This window comes from Lissotriton helveticus, chromosome 2_1, assembly GCF_964261635.1.
Source record: "Lissotriton helveticus chromosome 2_1, aLisHel1.1, whole genome shotgun sequence".
NCBI classification, from domain to species: domain Eukaryota; kingdom Metazoa; phylum Chordata; class Amphibia; order Caudata; family Salamandridae; genus Lissotriton; species Lissotriton helveticus.
In genome coordinates this window covers 294,829,179-294,850,221 of record NC_136059.1, presented here as the reverse complement: position 1 = coordinate 294,850,221, position 21,043 = coordinate 294,829,179, and the positions used below count along the sequence as shown (strand labels likewise).

The following is a 21,043-nucleotide window of genomic DNA, read 5'->3' as shown; positions in this document are numbered from 1 at the left end:
CCTCGATGACGAGCGTCGGCTCCTCCTCTGCGTCAACTGTTTTCTCGCGGTCCTCGATGTCGAGGATCCCCTCGACGGCGACCGTCTGCTCGACGGCGACCGGCGGTGTCGCTTCGACGGCGAGCGCCGGTGCCTGTCGGTCCTTCTTCGACATCGATGGCTTGACGCTGACGTCGACGACGACGAAGTTGCCGTCGGCGGTGATTTCGACGGCGGCCTACCCAGGCCTCTCGACGTCGACCGTCCACGCTGTCTCGACCCGGAGCCCCGGGGAGAAGGGGAACACACCGTAGTCATCCCTCTCGACGTCGCCGTCGATGCGATCGACGTGGACGGAGACCGGGACCGTTTGCTGGGCTTCGTGCCTCTGGGGAGCCCCCCAGAGGCCTCAGCAGGGGAAGAGGGAGCCTTCCCAGCCTGCCCAGACCCACCTGCAGCCTGCAGTCGCCTCTCCTCCAGGCCTTGAAGCCTAATCTTCAGCCTGTCCCTCAGGGTCCTTGTAGAAAAGGTCTGGCAGATGTCACAATCTTCAGGGACATGTGCTTCAGGGAGACAGAGTATGCAGACGTCATGTGGATCCATATTGGCCTTCTTCCTTCCACATGCTGGGCACTTGTCGAAGAGAGCAGGCATTTTAGAGCCCTAAAAAGCCTGAACAAATACACAGGAGTGAAGGGAAGCACCAAGTACACAACTGAAAACACTTTTAAAGCCACAAGTGCACAAAAATCCAATAAACCCATGAAAAAGGGAGAGCTCAATGCACCAGGGTCCTGTTAGCAGGAGCCGGAAAAAAGAACTGAAAGTAAGAGGGACCTGCTGTGCATTCTGGGATACTGGGAGAAGTTCTGGAAAGTTCTCTTAAAGGCACAGTATCCTATTTAAGCCACATAATGGCAGCCTATGGGGCTTGTCTCTCCATGCCTTCCTCTCTATCATTCCAGAGGCTTTTACTGGCAGAGGCAAGTTTCTCTATGGGAGAAACTGGGCAGACTGTGCTGTTTGTGGTTTTTTTGGTGGAATTTCTAGTTGAAGTACTGGACAGTGTAGCCTGTGGATATAGGCTGCATCATTTGTCTTTAAATTCTCTATTAAGTGTCTTTGCAGTTCTGCAATTTTCTGACAATTTAAGAGATTATTTTTGATTGCCGGGGTCCTCGCACATGGGCGGGACTATTCACTAGATTATGACTATACACAGAGATCCCCTACTACAGAAAATAATTATTTGTGGAATTTGAAAAAAAGAGTGGAACCATTTCCTATAGTTTATACTTAAGAATACAGAAGAAGTGGATGCCTGGTATTTCCAGATAATTTCAAGATGTCATCGGAGACCCAGATTGGAAGAAGGTGTGTGGAGCCTGATCTGGAGAAAGTTAATGAGCAGGATAAAATGGCAATTATGTAAATGTTGAGTTCCAAAGTGATAATGTTAAGGTCGTGAACGTGAACATGCAAATGTTTTTCCTAGCAAATTTTAAGATTTTGCTGTGAAGTAGGAACTGTCTTCCTAAAGCAGTTCAGGAAGATATAAAAACTTTAACGGTCTTTGATTTTTCAAGTTTTGTACCTTATTTCTGCAAAACTGTTTTTTATTGTGCCTCAACCATTTCCTCTGCATGCTCTTTATCTTGTATATTAAGTTGTTGTTGTGTGTCTTCAGTATTAGGATCCTTTTATTGTTGTTGTCCCTTCCTGCTGGAAACAGATCTTTGGAATTCTGTCAGTTCAGAAAGCTCGGATCTCGATGCTTAATTTCAGAGAGCAGTTATTCTGTCATTGCTCTTGAGTCCAGTGGAAGCAGGACAGACTTCAATGGTCAATAAACCTTATCTTTATTCTGGTTACATGAGACATGTCTTGTTCACACTGGTGTTGACTTTCTACCTCTGTGGACTGCAAAAGGTCCCTCATTTGCTGTGGAAAGTGCCTTCAGTCTAAGACACCACTTTGTTTTTGTAGTTAGCTATTTCAGTTGTTACCAGCTGTCACTACCTTTTTCACACATTCCATAAGAGCTCTGCTGAGTTATTCAGCCATTCTACTGGTTTCGGGATTACAGAACAAACCCATATAATGGTCTACTCCATTTCTATCCAATACCCAAAACGGTCAGCTGCACTCCACCATCGCTCAATAATACCCTAAGAAGACCTAATCCCTGAAATGCTGTTTCATAATATTAACAAAGCTACTTGGAGAACAACTATACTTTAATCACATCCTTAGCCATCTGGAGTAATGGCACATAACCACAACTAGAAACAAAGGTACCTCCCACCACAGGTGAAAATAGGTCAGCGTAAATCCAGGCTGACAGTCTACCAGGGCACCAATCGAAGGGTTGGGTGGCAACTTTTTGAATACTGTCATTCAATGCACATACACCCCAATCACTCTTGCATGACTCACTGAATCTTCAATAAAACGTGGTGAACCCCATGGGCTAAACCTACGGCACGCTCTTGCACCACATTTCTGAAGAGATACAAGTCAAAAGTGAAGACTTGCACTGACAGCTCAGCTGGTCTTCATAATGCTCCTTCTTGGCTGGTCTTATTACGTCAATGTCTCTTAATGCTCCCACCTCCTCAACAAAAATCACAATCCTTAAGGAATTTCTCACCGCCAATATTAGGTTTTTCAAAATATGAACCATTTTCCATATTATGCCTTAAGAAGAATATAGATACATATAACAGCAGACAGGAGGTACAGCAAAAGTGTTTTAAGCAAAGTAACAGCAAATGTACGGCTGCCAGATAAGAAGGGATCGACGACTGAGTCAGAACTGGGATTAAAATGTTAACACATGAACAAATCATCTCTTTTGGTCTTGGAGTGATCCCTTGTATTTAGTTTTGGCCATATTCAGGAAGTTCTTTTTTATCTGAGCTATTAAGATTGGACTCTTAAGGTAACATTGCTCTTACACTCATTTCTGAGTAACTGAAAATAAAACATGTATTAAATTTGACTTTGTGCAACTTACTTTGTCAGAGGCCTCTGAAGCAAGCAGATTTGTGGCAAGAGTCTGGAGCTTCTGGTGTGCCATATTCTTGAGAGCTGCAAGGCTTCGTCGAGTCATGGCTTGTTTTAAATTGACAGCAGGGTGGCTAAGAGAATCCACTGCAGCAGGGACAGCCTCATCACAGGCATTTAAAATCTCAACGGCTGTGATCCCCATCACACAACGGTCCAAGGCACCTTCAGATTACAAAATTAAAATTAAGCCAATATTTTCATCAATGTGAGCTCAATTAATAGCAATACAAGAAAACGATAACTAAAAGTGCACTTCTAACAAGAAGGCAGTTTGTTTTACTATTGACATTGTTTTAACTTGTTTATAAAGATGACATTAAATTCAGATATATTATGTAGAAAGGTGGAGTATTATGTGGTGATGCTGGTTAGTTTTCACCATGCAATACACCCACAGAACCCAAAGATGGTCCTTGGTTTCACAATAGTACATCCTTAGCTCAGTCCTGGTAGTGTGGCAAAGATAGCCAAACTTTACTAGAGGAACAGAGTACCAACATGGATGAAAAGTAATTGACATGACTTTAGAGAAATCCCACACCAATTTACAAACGTAAAACCTATTTTTATCTTAATTCAGACACCAACATGAATGGAATAGAATACATATAACCAGAGTTATAGATTTTAGAAGCAATATAAAATAGGTGCAAAAGAATAAAATGAAATTTCAACATTGCGGTCAATGGGAAAACCCACCAGTGACAATCTGTCACTTTAAGGTTGAGTTGCGTGGAACATTAGCAGGGTATGGGGGATGTGGGCCCCTGGACCAGGTCACGACAGTCAGTTCAATTTTCTGTGGCCAGTGGAGTCCGGAGACAGAATTATCCTGCCTGTCCCTGGTGCTTATTGGGAGCTGCCGGCCGGAGAGCTGCTTTTCTGCTTACACTGTGCTGCAGGGAACAAGATGCAAAAACACAACGAGGTGGTTGCTGACATCAGTCGAAGGTTGGATGGATTCCCCCTCTACGTGCAGCATTGAGTGTAGGGGTCCGATGCTGGACTGGCGACCAACAAACCTTGGCAGCTGTAATCCTTGGGAAAAGGTATTTCGACGTCTGGTAGTCCCAGGGAACACAATAGCTTGTAACTTTGTAGGAGACAGGATTACATTTCTCACAAGGCCCTAGTTCATCAGGATTTGGTTGATCCCTCGACAGGCCCGATGGTCAGTGATTCTTTGGATCCGGAGCATTGTTTTACCTGCAATTTGCAGGGGACTAGTGCCACTAGACCAGGGGAGTCTGAGGGTGCTTCAGGCTCTCACAGGAGTCGCTCTGTCTGGAGGAAACAAGGGTCAGCCTAGGATGAGTCTGGCAGTTCCAGGAGCAATGCACAGAAAGCCTCTTTTGCTTGGTGCAAGTCCTGCTGTCGCACACACAGGTATCTTCTTTGTCCTCGTCGATTCAGGTTGTTCAGAACTGAGGTACCGGTGTCAGGGGTAGCCCTAAAATCCTAGATTTAGGGGTGTGGATGCAAGTGGCCAATGGGATGCTTGCACCAGCGGCTAATCCGCTCGAGGTAAACACATCCGAGATGTGGGACAGCTTTTCAACCCAGAACTCGCTATTTCTACCACTTAAAAAACAATTTCCCAACTGCCTGGGTGCAAAGGTTCCTGGTGTGGTGGGAGGGCTGTTTCCTCCTCTGGGTGTCAGGTCTGATGCATATCAGAGGTGGCGTAGACTTTGAAGCTCACCGCCTTGATATGCCACTTCACTAGCCTTCCTGGGAAGCAGGAGGTGTGACCTCCTTCCTGCCCAGGTCTTTGTTCCTGACTCCTGGGAGTGATCACACTCCCTGGAAGGAGGCCAGAATCCTGTCTTGGCGGTAGCAAGTGTGGGATACCAGCCAGAGCATAGAGATGCTGGGGCAACCAGGTGAGCAACCTCTAAGGTACCACCTGCGTGCATGCCACATTACCCTTGGCACGTAATTCGTGTCCAGGATAAGATGGCACATTGTTTGATACCAGACATATTTAGGCGGTACCATAATGGAGCTGCAAACGTATGGTTTTCCTAGGTGCCAGCCCATGTTATCCTATGGACCGCCTATCATTTATACTGTACTTTAATGGTAAAGGCCACTATAGGGACATATAACCTTACACTTACATGCCTATACTTTTAATATAAGGCACCCTGACTCCTAGGCTCAGGAAACTTTCTTTAGGGGTGACTGACATATATTAAAAGCATAGCATTAACTCCGCCACACATGATGAGGGCAAAGTCGAAATGGAGCAGCTTACAGTGTCCCTGCAGTCAGCAATGGCAGGCTTGCGGTCAGTAGTTTACCTGGGTCACTCAGGATGGCACAAACAGTGCTGCAAGACCTGGAGATCCCTTTACCACTAATGCACTGGGTACTACTGGTACCATATACTAGGGACTTTTAAGGGGGATAAAGTCCTTGTCAGTTGGGGATGTCAATTTACACATAACTGTTTTAGGGAGAGAGCACTAGCACTGGAGCCTGGGAAGCAGGGTTGGGGATTGACCATCCAAAAAGGGCTCTTTTATACATATTATATCTAGGGACATGTGCACCTCACCCGTGAGCTCACAAAGACAGAAAACATGTAACTTAAAGAAATGAAGTTTGAGCATGTGTAAGAAATTGGGTTGTTGGTTGACTGGGCACAATCCTTGTGAGGGTGAGGCACAAGCCGACCCTAAATTAATCTGTGCTCTGGTAGCTTGGCACAGAGCAGTCAGGCTTAACAGAGGCAATGAATAAAGAATTTCGGCAACACTTCAAACAGCAGTAAAGTGAACACCACGCAAACAGGATCCCACGCCATGTTAGAAAAGTAGGGCTTTCTTTAACCTTTGATGCGCCAGACGTCACGGTGGGCGTGTGCGTCGGAAGGCCGATCTGCGCACGCGTCGGATTCGGCCGCACCCCGGTCGGAAAGTCCGCAACGGTGATGCGGTTAAATAATAAAACAAGACCAAAACAAAAAACATTAATCAGTAGAACCAGAGATTTGCAACTTTAAAGATTTTAGTGAAAATAGCACCCAAAAGCACAATGCATCAACTTCGGCTATCTGGTCTCACTGCAATGGGTTGAAGTCACAGGTTCAGGGTGACCACGATGGAGCGCAGGTCAGCTAGTCACCAGATTAGTCATGCTGAAGTTTACCTTCTCAAGTCAGATCCAAGAGTCCCATTTGGAGTGGATGGGGCCGCGAGGAGCAGGGAGACCATCGCAGGAGGCTGCCGCAGTAGCCCAAAGAGCAGGCCAGGTGTTGTGGATGGGCGTTGATGGAGCTTCATGTTGGCAGTCCTCATGAGAGGTTGATGTTGCAGACCGAAGAGGCCCACAGGCCTGGGGTCGTGAGAGGAACTTGAGCAGCTCACCAGAGATGCAGGCCCACGGTGCAAGTGATGTGGTGAGGACGAAGATCTTGGTCACTGGAGATGCTGGAGGTTGGGTCTACTTGGAGCCTGAAGATCTTGGAAGGAAGCCAACAGGCCTTGTGCAACTGCAAGTCGAACCAGTGCACAGGGGTTTGGTTCCTGCATCTCCGACGAGGGATACTGGCGTCAAACTTGATGAGAGGACAGGGCAAGCCTCGAGGAAAGTGAAGGACCACCACCTGCGTTGCTGAGCCTTTCGGAGTCCATGGGAGCCCAGGATCAGCAGACCGGTCAGCTTAGTTGTGCCTGTAGATGCAGGGAAGTGACTCCTTCACTTCAAGGGGGATTCCTTCAGGTGTCTTGAATGACCAAAGGCCTTGGAAGGTTCATGTATGGTGCACAGGCACAGACGTTGCAGAAGACGAGCAGGGGGAGGAGATCAGGAGTCTTCCTGGTTGCAGCCTTAATGCCCAGAGCGAAATCCAAAGTGCCCAGACGGTTGAAGAAGTGGTGTCTGAAATGTATCTTGTCCCATGATGAATCTAGGGACCCACCCACAGGTAAGCCCTTAAAATACCCTAAGGAAAGGGCTGAAAGCATTTAGGGGCCCCTCCCTATGGAGGGGCTGGACAAGGGGGAGGATACTCCAAGTGTGCCCTGCACGCAGACTATGTGGTGCTGGCAAGCACCCCCACCTTGCCCCAATACACTAAACCCTGTCTGGGAAGTGGTCACACCTCCCTGTGACAGGATACCTATTTTTCTGTCTTTCCCTGCCCGAGCTTGGCTCAGGAGCAGAAGGGCAGAAGGGCAGAAACGTGTCTGGCCGGTAGCAGCCCTAGCTTGCGGTCCAGGCCTGGAAGACTGGTACAGGGAGCACCGATGGCCTCCCCAAGGAGGTTTACGGTGCATGGAATCATACCTCCCACACATCGAATCATCCTCTCACACCATTTACGGTGTGGGGGGTATGATTCCAACTTGTTGGATACCAAACATGGTAGGATTCGTTACAGCCAGTTTCGAGATGGTAATCGCGTAATGACGCGGTGCCCCTCTTTATGTTATATGGCTGTCTCACTTACAACCCGGGAGAATGGACTCCTTATGCTGTAGGGGTGTCCTGCTCATGCAGGGGCACCTTCACACTTAGAACCGAGCACCCTGCCTTCAGGATTGAAAGGCCTGTCTTAGGGGTGACTTCTAGATCTTACTTTCCTACATTAAGTAACAAAAATGCATGTTCTTTTAGTGGGCTATATAAATCATTATTAGCGTAGGACCCACTAGCTGCCTGGCCTGACCATCTGGGACCACATCCTAAAGTATCTCTCACTTAGGATTTCCTCACAAAGTCCGGGCTACTATCTCTCATGTACTGTCTATACTTGGTTATGCCAGTGGCCTCTACCATGAATCATCTTTATCAACTGCTGCCGGAGTACTCCTACATGTAAAGCTACAAGCCCTACATTAGTAACAGGTTGCCAAAACATCCATATTCAAGCTGCTTTGTATCACCCACAAAGCAATACGTTGAACAGGGCCATTTTTCATTGGGAACAAAATCACCAAATACATTCGACATAGAAACATCAGCTCCAGATTAGAAGCTCGCCTCAAAATCCCACCATGGAAAATAAACATAGATGGCACATTCTTCCCTGTTCAAGCAGTCAAGCTATGGAACTCACTAACCCCAAACATAAGATCCACGGATAACTATCTTGTCTTCAGAACACTACTCACTAGTTGGCTCTTCCCTTCATAACCCACCATAGTCAAACACAAATGTATAGCATATCCCTGTGTATATAAGCATTTCAATTGGTTGTATGTATATATCTAGGCATGTCTATTGCTTTGTATAAATATGTCTAATAATTATGTTTATATAATTAAAAAGTTTTGTATAGGGCAAACAAGACCCCGAAGGCTATCAGAGCGCTTCACAGTAGTGGAAAGGGGAACAAAGTAGGGGAACTTAGAGGTTAGAGAGTCTAACATGTTGAGCTACTAAAATTGTACATAAATTCGAGCAAGATATAACTCAATAAGGTGAGGCACAACGCTACTTATCATAGACAATTAACAGTTGATAAAAAAAAAAAAACAGACATTTCGAAAACTGAGGATCCATGGTCCAATTAAGGCAGGAACTTGGTCATTAGGATTGTTTTTACTTCCTGTTTGAACTCCGCCGTGTAGGGGATTCTGCACATTTCCGGTGGGAGAGAGTTCTATGTCTTGGGTGCCGCGCCCGAGAAGGCTCAGAGTCTCATTTTCTTTTTTGCGAAAAGTCTATGGTTTGAGTAGCAATGAATTAGCACTTCTGGAAGGTCTGCTACCACCTGATAAGTCCAGATTTTACGACAGGTATCCAGGTGTTTTGAAGTGGAGGGGTTTGTGCGTCAAACAAGCAAGCTTTAATTGTATTCTTGCTTCGTAGGGTAACCACTTTAGAGATCTTAAAGCTGGGGAAATGTGCTCATTTCTTTTAGTGTCAGTGATCAGTCTGGCAGCGGCATTCAGGGAGGCTCTAAGTGGGGCGAAGGTATATTTGGGGAGGCCACAGAGCGTTGCACTTCCATAGTCTAGCCTAGGTAGGACAAGTGCTTGTACCACCTGCTTGAAGTCCTCTTGCAGAAGGAAAGGTTTTAGGTTTCTAAGAGTCCTTATTTGGTGATTCGCACCCTTGCACATCTTACTAATATTTTTCCTCACATTCAGGTGTGAGTCCAGGGTGATTCCAAGAGATTTTGCGGAGTCGATGATAACCGTGGAGCAGTTGAAGTTAGTGAGGTGTTTTATCCAGAGGTCAATCTTGAGGGTCTGCTTAAGAGGAGTATTGAGAAGGAATTCTATTTTGGCGGTGTTCAGTAGGAGATCGTTTTCTGTTAGCCAGTTTTGGATAATCATCAAGGATGAGTTGAGCGAGATGAAGTCTTCAGAAGAATTGATTTTCAGATAAAGTTGCGGGTCATCCGCATACATATGGAAACGTATGTTCATGGAAGATAGAACATTCGCTAGTGGTTCCAGGAAAAGATTAAAGAGTATAGGAGAAACAGCAGAGCATTGCAGGACCCCCATGGAAAATGCAGATGGATGGGATAAGGTATGATTCACCTTAACTCTTTGGGATCTATTATCTATTGTTTATGAATATATAGGTATTCTTTAGGTCTTCTTAACAAATGTACATATTAGTTATGGTTATATTATTCTATGTTTTACATGTATAACCCCTTCCATGCTCATGACGAGCTGAGCTCGTCATGCAGTACAGTGCTCCTGTGCTCATGACGAGCTGAGCTCGTCATGACCACACCCGTTTTTATTGCTGTCTAGCACAGCAGCAGAATCGCTCTAGCAGCGATGCGGATATATGTCACTGCACACTTTTCATACAAGTTTTTTGATTAGAAGCCTGTGGTTCTCCATTTATTGATCTATCAAAATGTGTAAATTTTATCATTACTATTTATTTACTAATGCTTCGCTACTGAATTATTGAAAAGAAAAAAAAACACAAGTACATTAGCATAAACTACAGCAACGCTTGAAAATCTGTTTAATAAATAAAACTTAAATAATGATGTATTACTCTCCTTATACATGTATATCTTTCATGTACTTATATATCTATATATTTATTACTCTACACATTCTAGGCTCTTCCCTCCTCTATCTTTCCTTGCATCACCCTAAACCTCATTTTACTACTAAGATCTCCCAAACAACCTTTTCTAAAGGATTTCTTCATGTATCCCTCCTTAGACCCATCCAACACCTAATTTTACTATGATCTCTCTAATCAATTTCTAGAGGCTTTCCCCTCCTCCATCTAGTTTTTACTCATCCCAAACCTCCTCCTACTACTATGATCTCTCAATAAACACTTTCTAGACTCTTCTCTCTTCTATCCCTCAATTCTCCTTCTCAATCCAACTAACAGACTCACATGTCCACCGCCTAAAGTAATTAATATTTCCCTATACTAATTCACCACTACTCTTTTTGAATTCTGAAGTAGCGTGCTACTTGCCGAAAAGTGCTTTGACACCTCATCAGGGGTACTAAGTGTTATATAAATACAATTACTTTTACACATGGCTGAACCTGCTACTTCGACTGAGCAGGCAAGGAGCAAATTACCGGATCCAGAGTCACTGCCTAAGAAAGTCAAGGTCACTTTAAACTCTCCAGTTATCTCTTAGCAAAACAGCATGGGCTGCTGGGTGCTGCAAATGCCTTAAAACAGCTTCTAGCCAGGACTCTACTGGGACAATAAGCGTTAGAGTGCCCATGCGGTGTAGTGTGACCAACCCTCCGTAAATTTCACGGACCGTCCGTTATTTTTGTATGCCAGCCATTGTCCATCATTATTTCTTTTACGGACACCTTTTATCTGTAATTTTGGGGTTTCAGGAATCTATGCTCTTCCCCTGCGAGAGCCTCCATGAGTTTGAACATTTTCACTCGGGCCAGCTCGCCCATATCTTTTAAACTGTGGCGGCTGCCTGCAGCAACCCCTCCCGCACCTCACACAGACTGTGGACTGACCCATTGCCATTCTGAGTCTGTAGCGGATTATCACTTATAGAATGACAATGGGCCCTATTACAGTGAAAGCAAGTGGTGTGCCTGTTCCTGCATCAGACTAGGGCAAGGCATTCTGCTTTTGTCTTTTAGCCATGCTGGAGAAACTTACAAAAATAAAAATAAAATAACTAACTGTCAGCTGCATAGGAATCATTTGTGCAAGACATCCATCTATAGGTCATTTACCACATTGTCCAGGTGGATATTTGTAAAGGGTAGAAGTGATAACTACTTTTCAAATAGTTTTCAGTTCAGTTTCTGATGTCCCTGAAAATATTATCCCTTTTATAAATATAAGGAGCCAGGTAAAAGAATTTTGAGTAAACATGAATACAATTGGCTTTTCAGTGAAGTGCTTCTTAATCTCATGGGACTGGAACCGCGTTTTCACTGTACATTTAAAAGTTAGATTTAAACATCAAAATAAAAAAATACTATTTAATGTTGATTGTTACATTAGCACAAATCTCGATTGCAGAAAGGGCCTGATGTCGCTTTGCAAGAGATAGCAATATGGTTCCGTTGCAGGATTGATTTCACCTCCTAGTCTTCTAAAATAGGAATTCATATTGGTGCATATTAGTTAACTCACGGCACACAATTATTTTCAACTAATGAGATATTTGTCAAATAGTGGCAACATTTTTGCTCTAATTTTTTTCCCTATCGATTTAACAGAAAACTACGGTAAGAAAAAAGACAGTACATAATTAAAACAAATATAATTTAATCGTGTTTTATTTATTTATGACATGGCTTTTCAGTGACAGGGGAAATGTGAATGCCATCACCATCCAGCGGCCATACTCTTAATCTAGTGCTTAGCTCACCAGCATGCATTCATTTCAATGTCTGCTATGGATCTAATCAGTACTACACCGGCCCCTAACCAGTCATTACCAGTTGAACAGACATGGAATACCTGAATCGATCTGACACAAAGCTGGTCACTCTAGGCCAGCACTGAAGGCCCCAACTAGCTGCATCCTATGCGTGCCGCTTTACATCTCACAATGGCACTCCGATAAGAGATGCTAGTAACAAAGTAAATCCAAGCAGATCTTCCGACCACTTCTCTCACCAAACATGCCTGCTCAGGACCATGAACTGTAAATACAATATAGGACTAGACAACCTAGTGCAGTAACCATATAAATAGATAATGCTCATATAAAATACCACAAAAGGACCTTCACCGTTGCTCAAAGTTGTGCGCATAATGAAAAACTGTTAAGTGCACGATTGTCTTAACCTAATATAAACTTATTTTGACTTCTCCTTAATTTGGTTGTCTGTTTACTTACTTATATATACTATTGTACGACCTCCTCTGATATGTGTGTAAAATGTATGCTTTGTCCCAAATTTCTGTCCTGAATTATGACCTTTTGTCCTGAATTTTTGTCTGAATGTTGACCCTTTGTCCTGAATTTGCAAGCATGCCAGTTGGTCACCCTAATGCAGTGAGAAGCAGTGGCCATTGAGCGGAGCACAATGAATGTGTCCTTGGCCTTGCTGTAAACGGACCAAGATCAGCACACTCCGGGGGCGGAGGGGGGTGAACCTCGTTTCAGCCCAAGGTTAGCTTAGCTGCTGGCTCCACACTCCCGCTGGCTCCCGTCCTCTCAGTTCTGAATGTTCGTTTCCCTAGGAACACCTGACAAAATAAATCCGACCGTTCTCCTGTCTATGATGAGACCTTCAAAATCAGGGACAGTAAACAAGCTACGTAAAAACCTTTTGTATAACATAAAAATGGCTACTAATTTAAAAAAAAATCAATTTCAATTCTCAGGAATGAATAGTCGAACAGTTCGGAGATTTCCAAAACACTTACATTTTCCATAAAGGTCAGATAAACTATGAATGTGAAACTAGCTTCAGAGTTCTAATGATGAATCTAAGGTAGCCATTTTGACTCCGTGCATCACGCCATTATAAGAGGAGTGGGGCTCGTCCAGACAGCTGGAAGACGGACAAAATAACACCTACGAGAAAAGGATGACCGATTTGCAACATGTTTGTCTCCTTTTGAAGGAGCTACTCGCGGATATTGCGAAAGGAATGGCATGAAATGAAATATCAACAAGGGATAATAATCAAAAGCTGTCCACCAGTGCCATCTACTGTCTTCAGAAGGAAACGACGCTGTTGTAAAATCAAACAAGCATTGGCAACCACAGAAGGTCCGGCCTTTTGCACCTGTAGGCTTTGCCAGTGGTTTGCCTCTGTCTGCCATGACTTTAAAAAACAAACAAGCATTGGCGTAGCCAATAGGTCTCGCCTTTGGGACCTTATATGTGTTCAGTTATCCAGCACAATATCCTTGGTGCAACAACATCAACTGTTGCATGGCTGAACACTTATAAGGTCCCAAAGGCGAGAGCTATTGGCTATGCCAATGCTTGTTTAAAAAAAAAACATTTTATATAGCACAAACTCGACCCGAAGGTATTGGAGCGCTTTACACCAGTTACGTTGCACAAGAACACTTTCTTTTTTTTTTTTTTTAATCCAGAGCCAAGATAAGAGAGGCTCTGTTCAGTAAAACGTTTGTATTGACTATGTCTCTATTAGTACATGCTGCAGAGGCCTAGCAGTTTAGGAAGCCTGTCAAGTTTACGAAAAAGATCCACAGTATAATGATGAAGACAACACGTTTGGTGGAACCGGGCTGATGTCATTCGCTGTAGAAGAGTCTTTTACGTTGCTTTTGTTTGATTGTTTAAAGCGAGGCTGGGACGGGCATGTCAGAGTTTACTTTGAGCCCTGGGCTTGTATAACGTGATCTATAATTATTAACTATTAAATGCCGAAAATTGTAATACTATTTTGATATGCGTCCCTACTTGGGTCTGATTGATACAGCGCTCCATGAGTGCAAGTCATCAACGCGCCCCTTAGATCATCAAATAATGAACCTTTCTGCACTGGGAGATATTAGCTGGGGCCACAGTTCTAAATTGTGTAGGATTAAAAGTGCACACTCGAGTTCAAGATTCTAAAGTCAGTATAATGGTTTACCTGTTCAAGCCATGTGCCGGTTAATTTTGTGGTAGTTCCAAACAAATATGATTGACAAACTAAATCAGTCATGTCTGAACACACTACTGTGCCATGTCTAGTTGATTGTAAACGTCCATTACACGACACACACTTAAAATGTAGTTTATTAATAACCATAAACGTACACCATACAATCAATAACTATCACATCCATATAAAGGAAATAAACACAAACTTTAGAACACATAAAATCAAGTTCACCGTGACCGGGCTGGGGAGCCTAGAACAGCACCATACTGAAATCGTTCTATAAAGCGCCTATTGCAAGGAGCCACGAAGGATGATAGACGCACGGATATAAGCAAATATAAAATCAATATAGCCATAGCATCAAAAGAGCAGCACATTTTTAAAACTTCACATAATGACTACAAACGAACATTTTACAAGAGCCTATAGGTTTTATATTTCACAGTAGCAGCGAGTTTTAAAGTCTAGAAGATAGCCAAAAATACATCATACTGTAAAGTGCGAAGAGCCACAAAACTTGATATAGGGACAGGCATCAGCATATATAAATCCGTGTGACAATAACAACCTGTGGAAGGGTACATGAGATGCCATTAACAGGAATGATTCCTTTTTATTTGCAAAAAAACACAACACCCAAGTATAGTTGAATAGATTGTCGAAATACACATTATTTCAGGCTTCGGGGCAGGAACATCATTAAGCACTTCAAAGTGCATTACCAATAGAAAGTTACATTGTTTGTATGTTAAAGTGACGTCTGTTTTGAAAAACATCTCTCCTGGGTATGAGGTAATCTACTTTGGCTAGTGGTTCAGCTTGTATTCTGATCCAAATGAAGCCATCTATCTGGCTAGCACAGCAAGCAAACGTTTTTTAAAACTGCAGCAAAAATAACAACCGAAAAGTAAACAAACTGAATGTAAGGCCGAACGTGATGCCCATGAGTTAACTCCTCAGGAGCGGGGGGGAGGGGTACTGACACCGCCTCCAGTATCTACAAGCATTCGGTGAGTCACACTTTTACGCAAGCTACAGCAAGAAAATGAATCGCCTCCCCAGACTGGTCAAACGATACCTTATCAGCATTAGCCAGAAAAGCCCGGATAGGATTTGAAAGGACAATGCTCGGAAAGCATTCATAACAGTCAAAATTACCTCAACCAAGCCCAGTTGAATATCACTGAACTATTCAGATCCGAAGTAGTCACTTTACTCGCCTAAGCAGAGCTAGCTACGCAGATACCAACCAGCTTATGCAGGCACAACAGAAAACTGCACACCAATTACGAATACTTTTATACAGCTGGAACTCTGCCACACAAATGTAGCTGTTCGCTGCTTTGTAGGTTAAAACCCCCTGTCCGAATGGAATACAAGCCTGCAACATAATAAACAAGCACTGCTCACATGCCGCACCCGGCACACTAAAAATAAAAGAAAACAAGCGCGCGCCTCGCGAAAGTAGGGGGTTGGGGGTAGTGCGGCCAAGAGCAGGCAACGTTTCCCTTGCAGGAGCGAGCACGATAATTGCGACCATATGGTGTCGCTCGCTCCCGCAAGGGAATTGCCAGACGTGCACGCGCTGCCATTGGAAGCAATGCAACGTTGGCACGTTTTTGCCCGCAAAGCTGTGCTGATGACTAAAGATCTTTCCTACGCAGCGTATGCGCGCTGCGTAAGTGAGACCTAAAAAAAGGCATGTGCAGCCGCCTGCTTCGTTTTGTGGGCACATACAACACGCATACTTGCGCTTACAAAATGAAGCACGCACTTTAAAAAATAATCATTTTACGGACCAGAGTCAAAATTTACAAAAAATAGCGCAGGTGAGCGGAAGCAACAAGGGCGTGGAGGAAGCAATGGGGGTGAAGTGGGTGCACAAAGTGGGAGAGGGCATAGCTGCCACGTTTGTAGTTTGCTTATGTGTGGCGTTTGCATGTTTTCAGAGAGCTAATGAAACACGTACCCAATCTTGTTTGCTGTTTTATATGTCTCCAGCAGTGTAAGCTTTCTTCTTGCAGTACTGGCATAGCCTGTAGGAAGTAGTGCATTCAATTCAACCCGCCCACCAATAAAAAGATTACAGTAAAACACAGCAGTAGCAACGCACTCACTCAAACCTGCAATTACAACCCTCATACAAATAAGCACATGTATTTGCAGGGTTGAGTTGAATAAACCAGCATCATCTGGCAGAGGGTTCTCCGTGGTAGTTAATAACGTTGGGCTTAGAATCACTTATAAGCACAAAATAATTGATCAAAATGGTCATGCACCAATTTGCTTTTTAGAAATGTGGCTAATTTAACGCTTTGTGAAGACATTTTTATTGTTGCCTGTACAATTTATGTTGCCATGACACCTTGTTCCCTGCCCTAAGCTTTGGTAAATTGACATCAGATGAGTCTATTTTTTCAGTATAAGTTAATCAAGATTACAGTTATCAGAATGACACTGGGTTTGAAAGGAGCGTCCACAATGTGACTTGCTACACCTGGTAGTAGCCCCCAAACCCACCCTGACAAAAGATGTCAGCTTTATTCTATTAAAGAAAATAGCCGAACTTCCTCTGTGATTATTTAGGAACTCAGCGAGATATGACGTTTAATGTCAAACTCACAGTAACTAGTAATTTATCTGTAGTCTCTTCTGCGAGTCTCTGAAGCCAAAATGTGTTTCTTCCTAATTAATAATTTAGTATTTATTATGCCTTAATGTTGAAGCACGATTAATTCCTGGAGGGACGGGGGTCGATAAGAGAAAGACAAAAAATTACACAGAGTACATGTGTAGGGTGCGCGTAGTTTCATGTGGTAAGAGTCTATGTATTCTCCACTTGTTATATCAGCTGTGGCATACTAAGGGTGACCTGGGGATGATGACAGCAAGTGAAATGGGACCCCAAATTCTCACTTGGGTAGTAAAAGACAGTCATAATACGCAATGGCCCCTTAAGCAACTTCAGCCCTGGTGCCACTGCACCTGCTGTACTATCAATAGCTACGCTGCTGGAAATTGTAATCAGCTATCAGCCTCAATGAAGTCTGCAGCTGAACAGTTAGGTCAGTTATGGTGTTGATAATATTAATACGTGAAGAAAACCCTTGTGTACACACGTGGCTTTTGTACTGCATAATACTCCCGACAGTAGTTTAGCAGTCTTCAGCGGGGCGGCTCCTCCATTGGAGCGGACGAGCGTCGCCCCACTTAAATTACCCCCAAAGCCTCAGAGATGAAAAATAAAATGGTAATTCATTATTTTATTTTTCATCCCCCGTCTCGAATAGAGCATCAGCATAGGGGCAGGGGCACTGCTGAGTGACAGCAGCAGGGGGGGAGGGTGGGCTGGCTAATGCACTGTTTAAAGTGCTCTTGTCTTTTTGGCCGGCCGTCTTGCGACGGCTAGCTGCACATGCACACTTTAAACATCTCCAACTCAGCTGGTTAGAGCAAGTGCAGGCCTCCAGAGCGCTGAGGAGCACCAAGTGAGGCCGCTCCCTCCAATCAGGTCGCTGCTCTCATGCTGCATGAGAGCTGCACCAGGATTGGTCAAGGGAGTTTCCTGGTGGCCGGGCTACAGTTAAAGCAAGAAGATGTCCGGTGTGGAGGACTCTAAGTGTTTAATTTAAATATTTTTTAAAATTTGATTTGCATTTGTGTTTGCCCACGCCCCTTTCCCGTAATTCATGGATGAAAGTATAAAATAAATTGCAGCAGCCTTGTAACATGTCTGAAAACAAATTGACAATTGAAATAACTCTCATAAGCAAGAACTATTGGCTTTGCCAATGCTGGTTATTTTTGCCTAAACAGCCTACCAGAGTTTATGTTGGCTACAATCTGCTCTGCAAGATATCTGAAAATAAAAAAGAAATTAAAAGAAAAAAGCGCTATGATGCATAACACTGCTGCATCATGGCACTTTTTAAATAAGTTTCAGATATGTTGCACAGCAGCCATGTCTAAAAGAAATTGACAAAGCCAATAGATCTCTCAAAACCGAGACAGATTGGCTTTGCCAATGTGTTTTTCCGATGCACTTTGACAGCTGCATATACTATGTCCCCATAACAATCTTAGTTCGGTTCGGAGAAGTCAACAGGAGTAGTGCATAAGGGCACACTCGGAGCTTGAACACTTGATCTAATACACTTAACACCAGATTTTATTTATATATGAGGTTACATTGAATGACTAACAACTGCAAAAACGTAACAGGGTTAAACAACAGACTGCCTGGCAGCCTAGCTTCAGCCTTCAACATGCATGCTAAATTAAACCTGGCTGGCTTCAGAATAATTCGGTAAAAAGCATTTCCAGACGTCAGCCTGCTGCTCCATAAGGCAGAGCGCTCGTTTGCCCTTCTCTTTACAGTCGATGGACAAAGCTTTCATTTTACCTGAAACAAAACTAAGGGCTCACTGCAAAATAAGGTGCTTAACCTCGCCACGTTCACCAAATAAAAACCTTCGCTTCAATTCCCCATAAAATAGTTTACAGTGATACTCAGAGGCGAGTTCATTGAAACGCTGGAGAATGACATGCCTGCAGTGAGTGGCGGAGGAGTGTCTCCCCACAGCTTTCAAGCAGTGGAAAGGAAAGGAAATATAAAATGCTAATATCCTTACCTTTTCATCATTTTATGTTTCCTTTGCAGGTGGGCGGGGCTGCTCTGCTCTCGGAGCAAACCAGTCTTGCGCACTTTCATGCCCACCCCTTCAGCCCCTGGCTGAGATCCATGTCACAGCGCTCAGACCAATCACAACACTGCATTGCAGCGTTGTTCTTGGCTTGATGGAGGGAGCCTAGCTGCCTGCTTCCTGTTCCTGAAGTCGGAAGCAGGAGAGCAGGAGCAGGCCCAGAGACGCGGGACCTGGCGGAAAGGTAACTATTTAAAAATTGTTTTTTTAGAAGCTCCCTCCCGCAATTGCGACCCCCACAGTGTGATTCCCCCGTGACCGCAGGCCATGCTAGCCGCCACTGCAAGCCTGAATCAGATTCTTCTGAAAAAGCAGAAGCTTAGCTCCAACAAGAATTGATAAACCCAAAAGGTCTTGGCTACATGAGAGCTATTGGCTTCGGCTCTGCGATAGCTATTGGCTTTGCCAATGCCTTTTAGCCCTGTTGTACAGCAGCTTGGCTGTGCAGCATGGCTAAAATTAAAGTTATCAAAAAAACGCCATCACGGGGCCAGTGCAGGTGCTGCATCATAGCGCTTATTTTTGGGTGGAAGAGCAGGACGGGTGAGCAAGGATTGGGGAGGGGATGGGGTATGGGCAAGCAAGAGCAGCGAGGTTGGGACAAAGGAGACAACAACATGGAGAAGCGATGGGTGAGAGGGGAAAGCATCAACACGTGTAAAAAAAAAGTACTTCAATCAAGGCGGAGCAACACACAGACACCAATTAAATGTAATAAATCTGTGCTTGGTCCAGAAAAAGAACCGGAAGTGACGCATGGCTTCTCCTGGTGATTAAATGTAAATGTAAATGTAAATGTAGCCGTACTTGTAAAGCGCACTGATACTCCTGAGTGTCCTGGCGCTGTACTCATACCGCTAGGGAACCCTTCCTGGTTTTTCCCCGTGAAATGTCCACTCCTGGGCATCCCCAGGGTGCAACCAGGCATCCCTAGCGCTGTAGGGGGCCGTTGTGGAGATTAAGCAAGCTATTGCCCAGAGTTGCAGCGTGGGACCCATGCTTAGAGTAGGTACCGAGGCGAGAAATCAGGTCCGAGGAATTATGAGCCCAAGGTCCGCCGAGACAGCCAAGGCAGGAATTGAACCCTGGTCCCGGGCCAGACCTCTGCATCAGGGTCTGCCGCTCTAACCATTGAGCCACACTTCTCCACAAGTATGCAGCAAAGCAGAGTGACACTGATTCTAACAAATGATAAGCAATGGGCAGGTTGCAAGCCCTTCACTGTATACAACAGAGTATCGCTAGCAAGAGTGTATATTTATGCGCTGTTGCAGGTTGACCCTAAAAAGTAGCACCTGAGAACACAGCAGTGGAAGGACACAAGCAAGGGGTCCTTTCTCCAGGGGAGGGGCAAATGATAGAACTTGTACTTGTTTTGAGCAACACCCTTAATTACACCTGCAATGCCTCTTAGAAAGGAGTTATGTTCTTTTTTGGCCACATCACGTTTTGTTTTATCCCAACTTAAAGCAGTGTATTGTACAAAACCATTGTTAGCCGAGTAAAAGGTTTTCTTAATGCAACATGTATTTTAATACGTTAAGGTAACAGGCACTTCAAGTCATGTGCAATGAACGCCACAGGGTGGCTCTAGGAGATAACACTTGTAACTATCACCAAAAGAGATGCACTGATATACTAGTGGGCAGCATGTTCTATGGAAAAGAAAAGCCAATACATTTTCTACTGTGATCGGACTAACGGGCTTCTGAAAATATGTTTTTTCCGTTCTTCTCACAAGAAATAAGATATCGATGAATACATGTTCGCAGACAAGAAGCGGTGGGCACTTTACTCTCACACAGTGACAAGCCCCGCTTTAGAGCATCTACTAGCTGGGAGCCTGTGGGTTATGATTAGAGCATGTTCCGTATAAACTATACCAGAACAAGGGCCAGAGAAGCACCGTGCTGTGGAAGAGCACCTTGGCAGGGACCAAAAGCGCTAATTTAGATGGCAATAAGAAAATAAGCTGCAGGAGATGTGTCACTACTCACTGCAAGGCGCCGTAGGCAGGTGGACCCCGGTGGGTCTCGCAAGACTTAGGTGGGGCTGCAAGGCCATAGCTCTAGTTACTGTTCCCAGCACAACTGCTCTGGGAGGACTGGGAGCTAGACAAAGAAGACAGACTACCCATTGCTCCTTGGTCGCTGTTTCTGTGCGTAGAAGGACCATACCTTAGCTTGCGTGCAACCGTTTTTGGGACCCCTTCAGATCGCCCTTCCAAAATGCTAAATGTTTCCACAGAATTAGTGTGCCACTCTCCAAAGTAGATGCTCA

General features: G+C 44.3%; 1 protein-coding gene across 3 annotated transcripts in view; it reads right to left on the bottom strand.

Annotated features, from left to right (window-relative positions):
* Window positions 1–21,043, bottom strand: part of WDR7 (WD repeat domain 7) — a 1,349,682-nt gene that overhangs the window by 1,029,831 nt on the left and 298,808 nt on the right. For all 3 annotated transcript variants that reach the window (XM_078674853.1, XM_078674855.1, XM_078674854.1), the window contains exon 14: window positions 2,996–3,210. In XM_078674853.1, the coding sequence (XP_078530979.1) occupies window positions 2,996–3,210 (215 nt within the window). The remainder of the gene's footprint in view (window positions 1–2,995; window positions 3,211–21,043) is intronic.